We start from the raw sequence: 16,757 nt of genomic DNA, 5'->3' as shown, positions 1-16,757 counted from the left end.
ATATGGCTCTCATGAAAATGTATGATGAACATTTGTCAACAAGTTATTTAACTTTTTAATGCAGAAACCAGTAGGGTAGAAAGGTGTATAGTTCATGTAGCCTGGAAAGAAAAGACTGCTAAAATCAGTTTGCTAAATTGGATACAGGGCAACCAAACTCTAATCTTTTCTGAGTTGCATGTCTATGAATATCACTTGCATTCTTACTGGATGAAAATCATTTTCAACTTACCCAATGTTCTACAACTTCACAAGGCTGGCCCCTAAATGTTAAACATAAAGTTCAAAAAAGGTTTGTTTCAGAGAATTTAATAAACCTTGGATGAGTTTGTTCTAAAATCCTCTTTTATGACATTGATAAGATCTGTAATCTTTTTTTTTCCCCTCTCGGTTCCAAGTTTTAAACCATTTTTCTTCACAAAGAGAATATCATCTGGGGTCGGGTAGTATTGTTAATTTTGTAAGACAGCTATTATTTTGATATCTGTGATGTTATCCTAATGAAAGGACAGATTCATGGAGAAGAATATTCAGTACCTTGACCATGGGATTTCCAAAGATATATTTTGAAGGGTAACACATGCAGAGCTGGATATTTTGGTCCCAGCTTGTTGGATATTTAAAAGGCCATTGCCCTACAGTTTTCTCAGTAGTTAACTAAGACCAAATACTTCATCAAGGTTATTTGAAGGCATATGTTATAAAACCAAATGTAAACTGTAGTGTAGACAGAAGCTTCTTGGTGACACTGTGATTTTGAGCTGGACCTGGTGTTCACCTTTACCGTCCTACTGCTTCCTTTAATTTCCACCTACAGCTTGCAAAGTCCCCTAACTGAGGAATCGTCTTGCATTTTTTCTTTATCATTTTCCTTAAATTATTCTTTGTCATTTTCAAGACGTTCTACAAGGCGAGACCAGGCTCTGTTTAAATGAGAAGAGAAAAGATGGAGGAGAAATAGAAAACATCTGAAGGCCTGCCTTTCTGTGACCCTATAACCTCATGTTCATTAACAGTACAGCTCCTGAGAGTGACTGCTTGTTTCCAGGTGTATCAATGTCTAGGGCTGGAATTATTTGGGAAAGCAGCTTATCCTGGCCTGTCCTTACGTTGATAGACCAATCAGTGACATGTCTCCTTTTTAACAAGCTCCAATAGAAGAGCTGTGACAAGCATTTATTCATGGATCTGTTATTGTTGTTTCATCTCTGAATCAAACAGAGGATTGCAATTATTTTCCCTCTTATCCCTTAGAGGTACTCATCCTTATTCCTATTTTATTATGTTTTGTCTCATATTTATTTATTTTTCTTAAAATGAAGAAAAGGGACAAAATTCAATATCTATTTAATGTCCAGAGATGGCAGATAATGGCAGATGTGATTTCTGATTTTAGATCATGGAGATTGGCCAACTGTCTTTCTAAAGTTTCCAAGATTGTCCATGTCTTTATTTTTTTTAATGGAAATAAATGTCACTTTAATCAATGTTTCATTCATTGCTGCATACAAAGACATACATTTCTTCAGCTCTGTAGATACATCAGAGACATAATTAAAGACTTAGTTCTTTTAATATACATGTATATAATTTATTTTCTATTGAGGTACCATTGACATAACATTGTATAAGTTTAAGGTGAACAGTATGTTGGTTCAATATATTTATGTATTGCCATATGATTACCTCTGTAGTGTTAGCTAACTTCTGTATCACATTGCATAATTGTCATTCTTGTTGTTGTTGTTGTTATTGTGAAAACAGTTAAGACCTATCCAGCAACTTTTAAGTTTATTATACGCGATCATTGACTATAATCACTATGCTATTTTGGAAATATAAAAATTGAGGAACTGAGAAAAAGGTGTGACCAAGTGTGTATGGAAGCCTCATAAGTCTTTCTAACATGTGGACTAATCCAGCTCATTTATCATTTCTGAACTTCCTGAGACATTCCCAAGAGGGCAAGGTGTCTGTAGGTTTGTTCTACTGACTCCCCGCCCAGCCTTTCCACATGCACTGTCATTACTGTTGTCTAGGCTGTGGTTTCTTTAACCATTTCCTGGGGCCCTGGGACTCTTAGGGGGCTCTCCAGGGCTGCTGGGCTGAGATGGAATGCAAGCCCTGCCACCTGACCCAACGGCAGTTGCTATTTCCGAGTCTAGAATATTCCTCCTCTCTAAATTCACATGTCTCACTCACCAGTTCACCCAGGGTTCTTCTCAAATGTCATCTCCTCAGAGAGCTCTTTTCTGCCTCGCTCTGTCTGCACCACCATCCCAATCTTGCTCCCCACATCTCCAGCCATTCTCGGTCTTCTGCTGGGAATTCCTCATTCCCTAGTGTCAAGAGTATCTGAGTATTTGCTTGTCTGTCTATTGCCTGCCTGCTCTATCCCGCCTTAGAACCTAAATTCCAAAACGGACAGGAATTCTGCCTAGTTCAGCATTACATCCCCAGTGTAAACAAAAACAAAAACTGGCATGTCACAGGCACAAATAAATATCTGTTTATGAACAGGTGAGTATACCATGATTCTATCTAAGATTGCATTTAAATAATATTCTGCTGCTGAAAATATTTAAAAACTGGTAGTCTCCACCCTTAGACCCAGGTTACTGCCCTAGACATATAAACCTTAGGCCTGATTTCGCCTCTGTGTTATTGTTTGTGTTCTAAACACTTCCATGGCCTACTCTTCTATATCCCAGGTGGCTCCAGCCACTTCTCCACTCAGAAGTTTTCCATCTATGACACCTCACTGACTTCAGAATGTTGTCGTGGGTCTTTGGCTTTTGACATGTAATGCCCACCCAAGTTTGCCTCACATTTTTCCTGCATTAATTTCTGGTATTTCTTGGCAGTAATTTTTTTCATTATTGATTGCTTTTTCTCTTTTCTGTCTTTATTTGTTCAACTTTCAAATCCCCATCTAGATACTCCCTCCTATGGAATGCTGTTCCCAAGCATATCAATGGAAAATAAACTTCCAAAGCAATTGACTTGCATCATTCTGGTGGCATGGGTCACCTTCTGATTTGTATTACATTTGTCTGTGTCTCCTATTTCATTTATTAGCTTGTAAATATCTTAAGAATGAGAACAGTAACTTGTCTACTTGGTGAAGTAAACAATCACTGAGCAGTTATTGGAAAATGGATAAAAGAATCAAGAATTTTGTTTTTACTTCTGTGAATCCCTAGTAAAATCCATCCCTCTGTCTCCGGGCTAGAATTAGCTTATTCAGTTGTCCATAAAAAGCAACTAATTGATAACAAACAAGCCAAATATGGCTCAAGTATAAGATGTACACACAAGAGAAGCATTTCTAGATAATTTTGTTATAGTAGCTTTGGGACCAAGTCAGCCAGGAGTCAAGAGACTGGGGATCTAACTGTGACTTCCAATCCAATGTCAGGTTCAGCCCAAGGAAAGCACAGCAAAGACAACACAGTGTTTCCTTGAGCAGATGAAATAAAAGCTCTGTTTTTGCCTGAATTATTCAGATGAAAGCAGAGATTTGGGGGTTTGTTTGTTTTGAATGAGCTATTCAAAAACACTGGTTATAACTAATGTATGTTCATAAGCAAGTGTTTTTCTTTAACTTTTGTCTTGAGATATAATTGCCATATGATAAGCTATACATATTTAAAGTGTATTATTAAATGAGCTTTGATGAATCTATACTTCCATGAAACCATCCCCACAATTAAGATAATGAACCTATCATTCCCAAAATTATAGGCAAGGTTTTAACTTTCTATTTTTGAAATAACGTACAGTAAAAATGATGTTTTTGGTAGGTTATTTTTATAAATTCAAAGAATTATATATATATATATATATATATAGGGAGAGATCTACCACAATCAGGATACAGAACATTTTCTAAAGATCTCCTTTATGTTGTTCCTCTGTTCTCACATCCTCCCACTAATCCCTGCAACTTCTAATCTGGTTTTCATGTCTATAATTTTGTCTTTTCTAAAATATCATATAAATGGAATCATATCATATATACAGGGATTCCTTTGTGGGTCAGATAGTAAAGAATCTGCTGCAGTGCGGGAGACCCAGGTTCGATCCCTGGGTCGGCAAGATCCCCTGGAGAAGGGAATGGAAACCCACTCCAGTTTTCTTTCCTGGTGGGCTCCCAGTCCATGGGTTGCAAAGAATCGGACACAATTTAGCAACTAACACTTAACACACATCATATGTACCTTTTAGACATGGACTTCACTCACCCAACATAATGCTTTGGATGTTTATCTCAGTTACAGGTTCCTTCCTCCCTCCCTCCCTCCCTTCCCTCCTTCCTCCCTGTTCTAATTAGTGAAGCATAAGAGTGAATCTTCATTTTTGCACTGGTGGAGGAAGTAGGTCTGAAAATAGGAGAGCACTATAAGAATTCTCCCATTGTAATGAACAGAACTGGAAATGGCAATCATATGATATTGTCGGAATCTTGAAGTTCTTCAGAAATAAGAGTCTTGCATTTATTATTGATTCATATATTTAATCATCTAATTCAGTAAATATTTATTGAACCAACTATGTGCCAGGTACTGTTTTAACCATATCTCTTTCACAATATTTTATTATATTAGCATTTATTAGTATGTTATTATTATTTTTTGTATTTATTTGTTTTTTTTGAACAGGGGTCAACTTTACAGCTCGCTCCAGGCCGTTTGCTGTCTTACCTGTGACTCCGTCTGAGAGATCCACCATCATCATGGCTGCTTCCTTGTGTTCGGGGATCTCGTGGCTGGCTCTGTGCTGCCTCGTATGCTGTTGGTTTAAGAAAAGCAAAAGCAGAAGTATGTAGATTGTTTTTGAATAAAAGTATCTGAAAAAATATACCATTATGTATAATATATTAACTATTCTTTTGCTTCCTGCAGAGACATATTTTATGAGTCTCTGTAACATATCAAACAGCGTGCAGCCAAATTGCTCAATTTGTAGAGACAAGGATTGCCTAACCCCAAATAATAACAGCAATAGTAATAATATATAATAACAACAATAATAATAGCGACAGCTCTTATTTTTTGAATGCTCATTATGGACTGGGTTCTAAGTACTTTAAACGACTTGAATTCATTCAATCTTCAGAACAGTACTATCAAATAAGTACTGAGTTCTATGTCTGTGTTTCAGACATGGCACATGAAGCATAAAAAAGCTAACTGACTTTCCCAAGGTCTCACCACCAGTATCAAACCGGGTAATTAGGTTCTCTCCAGACCCCACTCTCTGAAACACTGTGTGGTACAGCCTAGGTGACCTTCCAAAAGGCAAATTCTATACACAAGGGGAAATATCCTCTTCTTTTTCAGAAGAAGGAAGAGAGTGCTTGGGTTTTTTGTTTGTTTGCCTCTTTTTTCCCTAGGAGCATAGAAATTGTATTCTTGGGCATTTCCCCAGATTCTGATCTTTTTTTTACTTTTTTGGGGCGGTGAGATGGGGATGGAGACATGGATAAAACCCTTGTGGTATTAAGAGATACTAGGAAAACAAACTGATACGGAAGAGTGAGTGTAAAAAAGGCAGAATGAGGAAAGGCAAAGAGAGAAAGTGAAAAATTAGGAAAGGAAAGAGCAGGAAGTAGGGTGCCACCACCAGACAGTTCACTGTGCTTGGGTTTCTGAGAGAAGCTGGATAAGGAAATTCCACTAATGCTCTTTATTTTGAGCCAAGCTTCATATGTTTAACTTAAAAATTGTGCTGTAAGATGTATATAGAGAAAAGAATGGTACTTTTTACAAACTAATTTAATGTCTAATTTAAGAAAAGCCAGCTGGATTCTCTTAGCAGCCTCTGCATTTGGTCTGTTGCAATGTATTGTTTTGACTGAAATATCTGAAGAAAATTCTAGCCTCAAATAGATACCTCGTAAGAAAAGGAAAAATATTTTAATAACTTTTACATATGTAGTAGATGTTCTTCTTTGTTGCTGCAACCAAACTAGACCAGAGATAGTTACTTAAAGGTACATCTCAATATACTTTTTGTATTCTGTTACATAAGAATGCACAAGTCTACCTTGTACTTTGAATTTTGCCCACAGGTGATTTTGAAAAATTATGTTTTGGCCATTTGGTAAATGTTGTTTCACTGAGTTATATAGATATACCAAATGCTGATGTTCATATATTTCATTCTGCAATTAAAAAAAACTACATATTAATATCAATAGAATTAGAAATTCTGTGAAGCTCATGGTAGTTGATAACACATTTTCTAAACTTCTAAAATTTCCGCTGTGAGCTTGATTTATATCACTGATAACAAATATTGTCAATTGTTTCTTTGAAGTTACAGGCTTACTTCATTTACTTGTAAAAGAAATCTCCCAAATACTCAATCTTGAATAACCATAATTATTTGGTTATAATTTGTCTTTCCGTTTTTCTTTCAAGGGCTTTCAATGTGAAAATTGTGTTTCATGAAAAAAAATCAATCAGTTTTGCTCAAAACTGAATCACAAAAGTGCTTTTTCTTGAGCAAATCATCATGTCTCTTGGCATGGCATTATCTGGCATCATATTATAATTTATTTGCTTATCGTCTGTCATCCAAACTAGAATAAAAGCTCTCTAAGGGCAGGAACCTGCTCTTTCATACTTACAATTGACTTTCTAGTGCCTAGAACAGTGTCTGGCATGAAGAAGTGTATTTTTATTAACATGTTTAGTGAATAAATGAATTAAAGCATCACTCCAGTCAAGAACTGACTGAAGATATAAAGTCTTCAATCAAATACATACAGGTATATGAGTTCTGTGGATTGCACTCATGTCAGTTTCCTAGTTTTGATGTCATACTACAGTTAATGCAAGTTGTTGATGTGAAGAGAAGGCTAAGTGGAGGTACATGGGTCATGCCTGTATGTTTCTTTGACACTTTCTGTGAATCTAATTATTTCTAAATAAAACCTGAAAAAAATACAGTAAGTCCCCACATATGGATGAGTTCCCTTCTGAGAACACTTTCGTAAGTCAAATTTAGCCTAGGTACCCAACTAACACGATTGGTTATATGGCACTGCACTTTACTGTAATAGGTTTCTAATAATTTTCACACAAAACACATAGAAAACAAACACAAAAAATAAAGCATTTTAATCTTATGGTACCTTGAAAAATACAGTAGTACAGTACAACAGCTGACAAACAGGGGCTGGCAGTGAGTAAACCGGCAAGAGGAGTTACTGACTGAAGGAGAGAGAGGAGGTAGGAGATGGTAGAGCTAAAGCGTCTTCAGCAATAGGAGTTAGAGGGCAAGCTGCAATTTCACTCAACCCTGATGCTGATGGCACAGCTTCCGGTTCCTTGCTGGGTTCAACTCTATCTACCCTCTTGGAAAAACAATCCAGCGATATCTGGATAGAAGTAGCTCTTTTTTTCTCATCATAGATGACAGTGTCGCATTGGATTGCATTCTGAACAGCTTCTGCAAGCTTCGTGTTCTGTTGTATGTTCAGGTCCTGTGCCTCAAATGCTAACAGTGCCTCCTCAAATAAAGAAAATCCCCTGGCCATTTCCTCCATCACGAATCTCTTCAGTTCTTCAGTTACTTCTTCCTCTCGTCTCCTTTCATCCTTTGTCTGGGCCTCCACCTCCATCAGGTCTTCATTAGTAAGCTCCTTGTGTTGCACAGCAAAAAGTTCAATGAAGTCATCCGCTTAAAGATCTGGCTTGAAATAAAGATACTGTACTACTGTACTCTATACAGTACTGTACAGAAGGGTACACAAGAGCACAGCCACTTGTAGAGGATGCAATAATGTGACAGTGTACGCCAGACACGTGAACTAACTTATGTGATTAGACACTCAAACATGTGTTCGAATCTTTGAAAGTTTGCCACTTGAAGGTTCATGTGTAGGGCACTTACTGTACTAGGAACATTCTATAGCCACTCTGGTCAACAGAAAGATAACATAAACCATGTTCATGGTTATATGATGAGGCAGATAGTGTCATTTTCTAGTAGCCATTTAACCTAAAATTAGCTGGAGCTGAAGCTCTAATACTTTGGCCACCTGATGTGAAGAGCCAACTCATTGGAAAAGACCCTAATGCTGGGAAAGATTGAAGGCAGGAGAAGGGGGAGACAGATGGTTGGATGGCATCACAGACTCAATGGACATGAGTATGAGCAAATTCTAGGAGATGGTGAAGGACAAGGAAGCCTGGCATGCTGCAGTCTGTGGGTTCTCAAAGAGTTGGACACGCCTTAGTGATGCTACTGAACAACAAACCTAAAATATCAAAATAATATTTCAACATATAATGAATATAAAAATATTAGGTATCTTGCATTTTTGAAAAATCAAGTGTGTATTTTATGTTTACAGACACATTTCACATATTCAGCCACCACATATGGTGGGCACCATATTGGACAGTAGTTTTATACTTCCATGGTAGCGGTCAGTATATGGGATTTTATTTCATTATTCCTTAAGCTCTGGGATATTGTGTGCATTGTGTTGCACATTTATCACAATGATTGGGGGGAGTGGACAAGAGAAATATCCTAACACTTAAGGCTTATTTGCAATAAATATGTCATTTTATTCTAAAAGAAACCCTCTTCTTTTTTTCATTAATTTAGAAATAAAAAATGAAGAGGTTTCTGATACTCAGACTAGTGATCAAAGGAATCACAGCCATGTCTCACCCAAACACCAAGGATCACAAGTAGAGACTGAAAAAGAAGTCACCATGATGGCAGAAGGTAAGCTTAAACAATCGGATGATTCCCACAAAGAGAAACAGACCCATGGTGTATGAACTGTAGCCTCCCGCTGGCTCTCAGTTTCTGAATCAGTTTAGTTTATAGACCCTTCTTTAGCCTTTGTTATTTCTTCTCAAGGAAATTACATCCCAGCAAAAGAACACACAAGTCCAGCTGATTCACTCAGCTATTAACCAATGATTCGAGTTGACATCCATATATGTTTTTTCTTACTAGAAGATTATTGGTTTAACATTTGAATTCATTACATGAAGAAAAGGAAAACCAGAATATAGGCATATAATCTTTCCCTCAGCTATTGCAAAGCTGCCAGTTTGGCAACATAATTGAATCTGGAACAAAGAGCCTGGAGTTGCCCAATACCAACTATGCAAATTAGATTGAATATAGAACCCTCAAGAAATGTAAGCTTGGTTAAGCTCTGCTTTGCTGCTTAGTCATACTTTTTGTGAAAGGTATTATTTGCCTACATTGTGCATGATGCCAGATGATTTTTGCTTGTTATATTGTTAAATAGCCATTAGAATTTCTGCCAAGCAGAGAAAAGATAAGCATTTGTTTCAGACCAATGTTCTGTGTTTTTGAGGGCACAGAAATTACAAAGACAATAGGCAGAACACAAGATGGATTTGCCAAGTATGAATATGGTGTATGAAAAATATTCAATAACTTCCATGGATCTGAATTTTGAAACATATGCTCTAAAGAGAAAAATATTGCTTTTTTTGTAAGTAATGACTAATTATCATCATATTTTCTGTTTGAAAAGGAATCCATATCTTACTGGTTCTGAGTGGGTGTTTAACCAAACCATAGCAGTCTGAAGTCATTCTGCTTCTAATGAGTTTAATGAACTCTTGTGACTGTGTGTGTATCCGTGTATCGGTTTGTTTGCTCATTTGCATTTTTTTCCCACAGAGGAAATGAGGGTTTTTTTTTTAAGTTTCCTATCAAATTAGCCATCCATTTTCCATCCAGCTCCTGGACCTGCATCAGAAACTAGTAGGAAATATGAGTGGGTAGGAGTGTGAAGGATGGAGTTTGAGAGAAGAGGGCAGGAACTCTTTCTAGATTCCATCTAAGACTACTTTGATTTTGGTTTCCACAAGCTTGTCCATATCATGGCATGCAAATTCAAGACAGGTGTTTGAAAATGGTCCTCAGAACCTAGCTCTGTGAAGAAGGGCATATTCAGCTGCATTCTCCAGCAAACAGCAGGAGTGATGCTAATCTTTCCCCTAATCTAATATGACCATCTACATGAATCTCAATTTCCCAGCTTAAATTAACTACATTACGCAGTCCACAATGCCTGGATGTTTTATTAAGGGACATTTTTTATGTGGTGGCTTATTAATAAATTATCAAGGATGAAACAAGGGATAGGGCTCCCTTGGATGAGTTTAGACTGAAGAGACGGGAGAATGAAAGAGGCCATTTCATTAGGACATCCAAGTTAACAATAGAAAGATCTGTGTTCCAAACGCTCCCCTGGGGATCAAAGTGGACTTGTTTTCTTATCTTCTAAGCTTTGTCCACATCTTAAGAGCATTGTTTCCAAAGGAAGTAATGAGGCATCTCCTGCCTTTCTTTGGAAATTATTACCAGCTATAAATGCCTAATTACTGCTAGCTTTAAATAAATTTGGTTTTATTTTATTATTACCATGACACTCTAATTTCCTTTTCTTTCTGTGTTTTTAAACTGGTGGCATTTGCTGATCAAGTGATTGGCCTGTCTCTCTCATAAGCATTTTGCAAAGACCAAGCATCACCATCAAATACTTAGCTGATAAAATTGGGCATTTCTCCTGTCCAGTAGAGACAGACTGTAAATTTATCATGTTACGACTTTTACCAAAAATTGTATGTATGCAGCAGGGAAGGGAGTGAGGCATGTATCTATCCTTTGAATTTTACTTTTACCAGGGCCTTTGACATAGGGAGCTTCTGAGCCAGGTTTTAAAATTCACATCTGCTTTTGTCACTCTGCTATTCACAAGATTTAATGAATTACCAGCTTCAGTTGGAGAGGCAGGAGAAGGTGACAATTAAGAGCATAAAACTTGGGGATCAGCAAGACTGGGTTTAATCTTATTCCCTTGTTGACTTTACTTCATGGCCTCAAGAGGGTCAACGGTACTCTCTGTGCACTTCGATTTCCTCATCACAAGAATTGTCCTAATAATATTGCCCACACTCAGATGTTGTTATGCTGAATAAGTGAGTGAATATCACTATAAGCATGGAGAGATTTCTGACACATTGTGTATGCTGTGTGTGTGTTATTTATTATTGGTCTTTCTTGTTATTAGGACTCAAAGCTCTCCAAGACCTGACTCTACCTTGTCTTTCTAGTCTTACTTTGGATTCCACCCTCTTGCCCCCTCATCACACTCACCTCCACCAGCTCACTCTTCCTGGGACTCATCTAACACCTTTGCACACACTCACCTGCACCGTTTCTTCCAATAGGATTGCTTGTCATTACCCGTTGAAGATGAATGAGCTTAAGTTTCATCTTCCAATATAGATAAAATAAATATGTATTTATTTCCTGATTTTTTATACCTTTTAAGGTTCTCTCTCTGCAAAGTTACAAAGAAATGATACTTGACTACCTATTCTTTATGACTTTCTAATATGATTGGGACATGAGAATAATATTTTTGGGAAAATGAAAGAACAATTCCAGGCGATAAAAAAGTGTAAAGCAATCACCATAATGCTAAAGGAGAGAAAGACTTTCATTATCCTAAGTTACATGTTTAGTCTCTCCAGTTCCTAAATCATATCACACTACTTCAAATTCCATTTGCCAAGGGCTTGTAGTAGAGTTTGCACACACTTGGGTCTACAGGAGAACCAGGAAGGAGCCCTGCTATGCTCTGTGGAAACTCAGTTTTGTGCCATTCATTCACGATTGTTCCCTTGTTCCCCTAGTTTGGTCAATAGCCCCCAAACCTCCCAGGCTAGACACCTCAGAGTTATCTTTAACCCGTGGCCTTCCATTGGGACCTTCCCTTGTGGCTTGCTAATTTTATCGATTCCGCCTCTGCAGTGTCTTGGTTTACATTCCCGTTCCCTCTGCCTACTCCATTTTGCAGCTGCATCCTCAGTTCAGTCTCAGTTAACACAGTCACTACAGATGTCCATCCTCTATTCCCTCTCTTTTGGCTCTAGGACACTGTTCTCTGTACATAACAAGAATCTCAGTTTCAAGACACACTTCTCTCACATAGCCATAAATCTAAAGTTTTCATTCCTTCCTTCCAATCCCAGATCAAATATTCTTTTTCTTTTTAAAATTCAGCTATGTAGAAGGAATAGTCCCCTTTTCTCAACTTTTGTGACACTTCCCTTTTATTCACTTAACATGTTTTATTTGTAATATAATTATTTCTGTTCATCTTGTCCAGATGCCTCCGTATTAGGTCTGTATCTTTTCTAATGCCAGAGGGCATTATAACATGAGACCATTGATAACCATTGTTGAGTGAATGAACTGAAGTGCACTGAACTGTTGAGTGAATGGTGAAAGCAGAGATAGAATGGGTCCTTCTCCATCCCCCCCCCCTTTTCAGAGACCCCTGGATTCCAGCAATTCCTACAATAGCTGACAAAAAAAAGGCCCCTCGTCTCCTCTAAAAGAGATGGAGAAATTTTATTCTGGTTCATAAAATTAACAACAGGATAATTGTTGCACATCTTTTTGGGTCTTCTGTTCTGTTCAGTTCAGTTCAGTCGCTCAGTCATGTGCAACTCTTTGTGACCCCATGGACTGCACCATGCCAGACTTCCCTGTCCTTCACTAACTCCTGGAGCTTACTCAGACCCATGTCCATCAAGTCAGTGATGCCATCCAACCATCTTATCCTCTGTCATCCTTTCTCCTCCCACCTTCAATCTTTCCCAGCATCTGTGTCTTTTCTAATGAGTCAGTTCTTTACATCAGGTGGCCAAAGTATTGAAGTTTCAGCTTCAGCATCAGTCCTTCCAATGACTATTCAGGACTGATTTCCTTAAGGATTGACTGGTTTGATCTCCTTGCAGTCCAAGGGACTCTCAAGAGTCTTCTCCAACACCACAGTTTAAAAGCATCAATTCTCGGCACTCAGGTTTCTTTATAGTCCAACTCTCACATCCATACATGACTACTGGAAAAACCATAGCTTTGACTAGATGAACTTTGTTGGCAAAGTAATGTCTCTGCTATTAAATAAGCTGTCTAGATTGGTCATAGCTTTTCTTCCAAGGAACAAGCATCTTTTAATTTCATGGCTGCAGTTGCCATCTGTAGTGATTTTGGAGCCCCCCAAAATAATGTCTCTCACTGTTTCCATTGTTTCCCCAACTATTTGCCATGAAGTAGTGTGACCGGCTGCCATGATCTGAGTTTTCTGAATGTTGAGTTTTAAGCCAACTTTTTCACTCTCCTCTTTCACTTTCATTAAGAGGCTCTTTAGTTCTTCTTCACTTTCTGCCATAAGGGTGATGTCATCTGCATATCTGAGGTCATTGATATTTCTCCCGGCAATCTTGATTCCAGCTTGTGCTTCATCCAGCCTGGCATTTCATATGATGTACTCTGCATATAAGTTAAATAAGCAGGGTGACGATATGCAGCCTTGACGTACTCCTTTCCCAATTTGCAACCAGTCTGTTGTTCCATGTCCAGTTCTAACTGTTGCTTCTTGACCTGCATACAGATTTCTCAAGAGGCAAGTCAAGTGGTCTGGTATTCCCATCTCTTTAAGAATTTTCCACAGTTGTTGTGATCCACACAGTCAAAGGCTTTGGCATAGTCAATAAAGCAGAAGTAGATGTTTTTCTGGAACTCTCTTGCTTTTTCTATGATCCAACAGATGTTGGCAATTTGATCTCTGGTTCCTCTGCCTTTTCTAAAACCAGCTTGGACATTAGGAAATGTTGAAGCCTAGTTTGGAGAATTTTGAGCATTACTTTGCTAGCATGAGATGAGTGCAATTGTGCGGTAGTTTGAACATTCTTTGGCATTGCCTTTCTTTGGGATTGGAATGAAACCTGACCTTTTCCAGTCCTGTGGCCACTGCTGAGTTTTCCAAATTTGCTGGCATATTGAGTGCAGTACTTTCACAGCATCATCTTTTAGGATTTGAAATAGCTCAACTGGAATTCCATCACCTCCACTAGCTTTTTTCATAGTGATGCTTCCTAAGGCCCACTTGACTTCACATTCCAGGATGTCTGGTTCTAGGTGAGTGATCACACCATCGTGTTTAGCTGGGTCATGAAGATCTTTTTTGTATAGTTCTTCTGTGTATTCTTGCCACTTCTTAATATCTTCTGCTTCTGTTAGGTACATACCATTTCTGTCCTTTATTATGCCCATCTTTGCATGAAGTATGTTCCTGTGGTATCTCTAATATTCCTGAATAGATCTCTAATCTTTCCCATTCTATTACTTTCCTCTACTTCTTTGCATTGATCACTGAGGAAGGCTTTCTTACCTCTCCTTGCTGTTCTTTGAAACTCTGCATTCAAATGGGTATATCTTTCCTTCTCTCCTTTGCTTTTGCTTCTCTTCTTTCTTCAGCTATTTGTATGGCCTCGTCAGACAACCATTTTTCTTTTCTGCATTTTGCCTTTTGGGGTCTTAGCAGTGGGCAAAATGTGATGCCTTCCTTCTAGGCGATGCTGTCTGCTGGCCACCTGAGTTCCCTCTCCCCGTTTTCCTGATGACTGCCTCTGTCTTTGCAGGAGAGTTATTGCTGGAGACCTCAGGCTGCCTTCTCCAAATAGTACCCTGATCTGTGTCTGGCCTCTGGTCACGTGTGTGTGTGTGTGTGTATGTGAAATCCATGTCCCTAGTGTTGATGGAACTGACAGGTGAAAAGGAGCTCCATACCATACAAGTGCGACTGTAAACAGTAACTTCATGGATTTGTTATCTCTACCACATTTGAATCCTACTGACTATATATGGTGTGTTTTGTGAATATAAAATAAAAAGACTATCAATTCACCTTTTGTAAATACAAATCTATAGAAATGGCAGGGAGAGGAGAGGATGGAGCTGACCTCAAGACATCTGGAAGCAGAGAAGAACAAAACAGTTCAGGACCAGAAATTGCCCTAAGTTCCCAAGAAAGTAAAACTATATTTGGAAGTTATTAATAAATAGCATGTCCATGCCATATAATAAAAGATATGAACATCTCCTAATTGAAAAACATAAATAAAATCTATCACTTATTCCTTAAAGAAAACTTAAAATTACCAGGAATGAAATCCTGCCTGGTAGAATTGAAAGAGACACGTGTACCCCAGTGTTCATCGCAGCACTGTTTGTAATAGCCAGGACATGGAAGCAGCCTAGATGCCCATCAGCAAACAAATGGATAAGTAAGCTGTGGTACATATACACAATGGAATATTACTCAGCCATTAAAAAAATACATTCGAATCAGTTCTAATGAGGTAGATGAAACTGGAGCCTATTATACAGAGTTAAGTAAGCCAGAAAGAAAAATACCAATACAGTATACTAACACATATATATGGTATTTAGTTAATTGGTAAAAATAACCCTGTATGTGAGACATCAAAAGAGACACAGATAAATAGAACAGTACTATGGACTCTATGAGAGAGGGCGAGAGTGGGATGCTATAGGAGAATGGCACTGAAGCATGTAAATTATCATATGTGAAATGAATCATCAGTCCAGGTTCAATGCATGATACAGGGCGCTCGGGACTGGTGCACCGGGATGACCCAGAGGGATGGGATGGGGAGGGAGGTGGGAGGGAGGTTCTGGAAGGCGAAAACATGTACACCCATGGTGGATTCATGTCAATGTATGGCAAAACAAATACAATATTGTAAAGTTAAAAAATAGATAAATAAACTAATTAGTTAAAAAAAAAAATCCTGCCTGGTAAATAAGATGGGGAGTTCCAATGCCATTTGCAACCAAGATCCAGTATCGTCTTTAACAATGGAATATTAGAAGAATTTCTACTTAAGTGATGATAAAGTACAGAACTCATTTTTACCAAAATTTTATAACATATATTTTGGAATGGGAAGAAACAGTCAAATTTAAAACAAAATTTAGAGGACAGTTTTGGAGAAAATGCATGTTGATTTGCAGAAGATTTTATAATGATAACTTAAAGATTCAACCATTAACTACTATAATTTATTAATAACTTGAGTAAATTAGTCAAATATAATGTCAGTCTAAGCAAAAATCATATTGTATAAGCCAGTGTTATACAGTTAGGAAAGATAAATACACAATAGTGACCAAAGAATATGCTGTCTTGGGGAAAAACAAGAGATATATGGAACTAACATGAAAAATAAACTGTATTTTATTGAAGATTTTAAGGACAAACACATAGGGAATTACAGTGTGTTTCTAATTAGATTAATTAATACTGCAAAGGCCATATTTATTTCTAAATTAACTTTGGTTTAGGGATCCCTGGTGGCTCAATGTTTAACACAGTTTCAATTATTTTCTGCAGAGTAGAACAGCATAAGATGATTATAAAATTCTTCAGAAACTATAGATCAATGACAGAAAATTAATTTTTTTTACAGGAAATGGATTTTTTGGCAATGGGAAAAGGTAGCTCAACCAGAGACATAATACTTATGTCGCTATTCTTCAGACACTGTGATACTGATACAAGAATATATGAGCATTAGGAGAAATAATCTCAATTAGTTATAGATAGATAGCATATTTAAAAGCAGAGACATTACGTTGCCAACAAAAGTCCGTCTAGTCAAGGCTATGGTTTTTCCAGTGGTCATGTATGGATGTGAGAGTTGGACGGTGAAGAAAGCTGAGCGCTGCAGAATTGATGCATTTGAACTGTAATGTTGGAGAAGACTCTTGAGAGTCCCTTGGACTGCAAGGAGATCCAATCAATCCATCCTAAAGGAGATCAACCCTGGGTGTTCATTGGAAGGACTGATGTTGAAGCTGAAACTCCA

The 16,757-nt window shown here is 37.8% G+C and overlaps 1 protein-coding gene across 1 annotated transcript in view; it reads left to right on the top strand.

Moving 5' to 3' along the window:
* Window positions 1-16,757, top strand: part of PKHD1 (PKHD1 ciliary IPT domain containing fibrocystin/polyductin) — a 456,545-nt gene that overhangs the window by 433,255 nt on the left and 6,533 nt on the right. Inside the window, exons 70-71 of the mRNA XM_081523421.1 lie at window positions 4,662-4,820; window positions 8,626-8,748. Of these exons, the coding sequence (XP_081379547.1) occupies window positions 4,662-4,820; window positions 8,626-8,748 (282 nt within the window). The remainder of the gene's footprint in view (window positions 1-4,661; window positions 4,821-8,625; window positions 8,749-16,757) is intronic.

The sequence above is a fragment of the Giraffa tippelskirchi genome, chromosome 8 (genome assembly GCF_054371585.1).
Source record: "Giraffa tippelskirchi isolate mGirTip1 chromosome 8, T2T-mGirTip1v1.2.pri, whole genome shotgun sequence".
Classification (NCBI taxonomy): Eukaryota; Metazoa; Chordata; class Mammalia; order Artiodactyla; family Giraffidae; genus Giraffa; species Giraffa tippelskirchi.
Note: the sequence above shows the minus strand (reverse complement) of the source record. Positions and strands in the feature narration are given on the sequence as shown.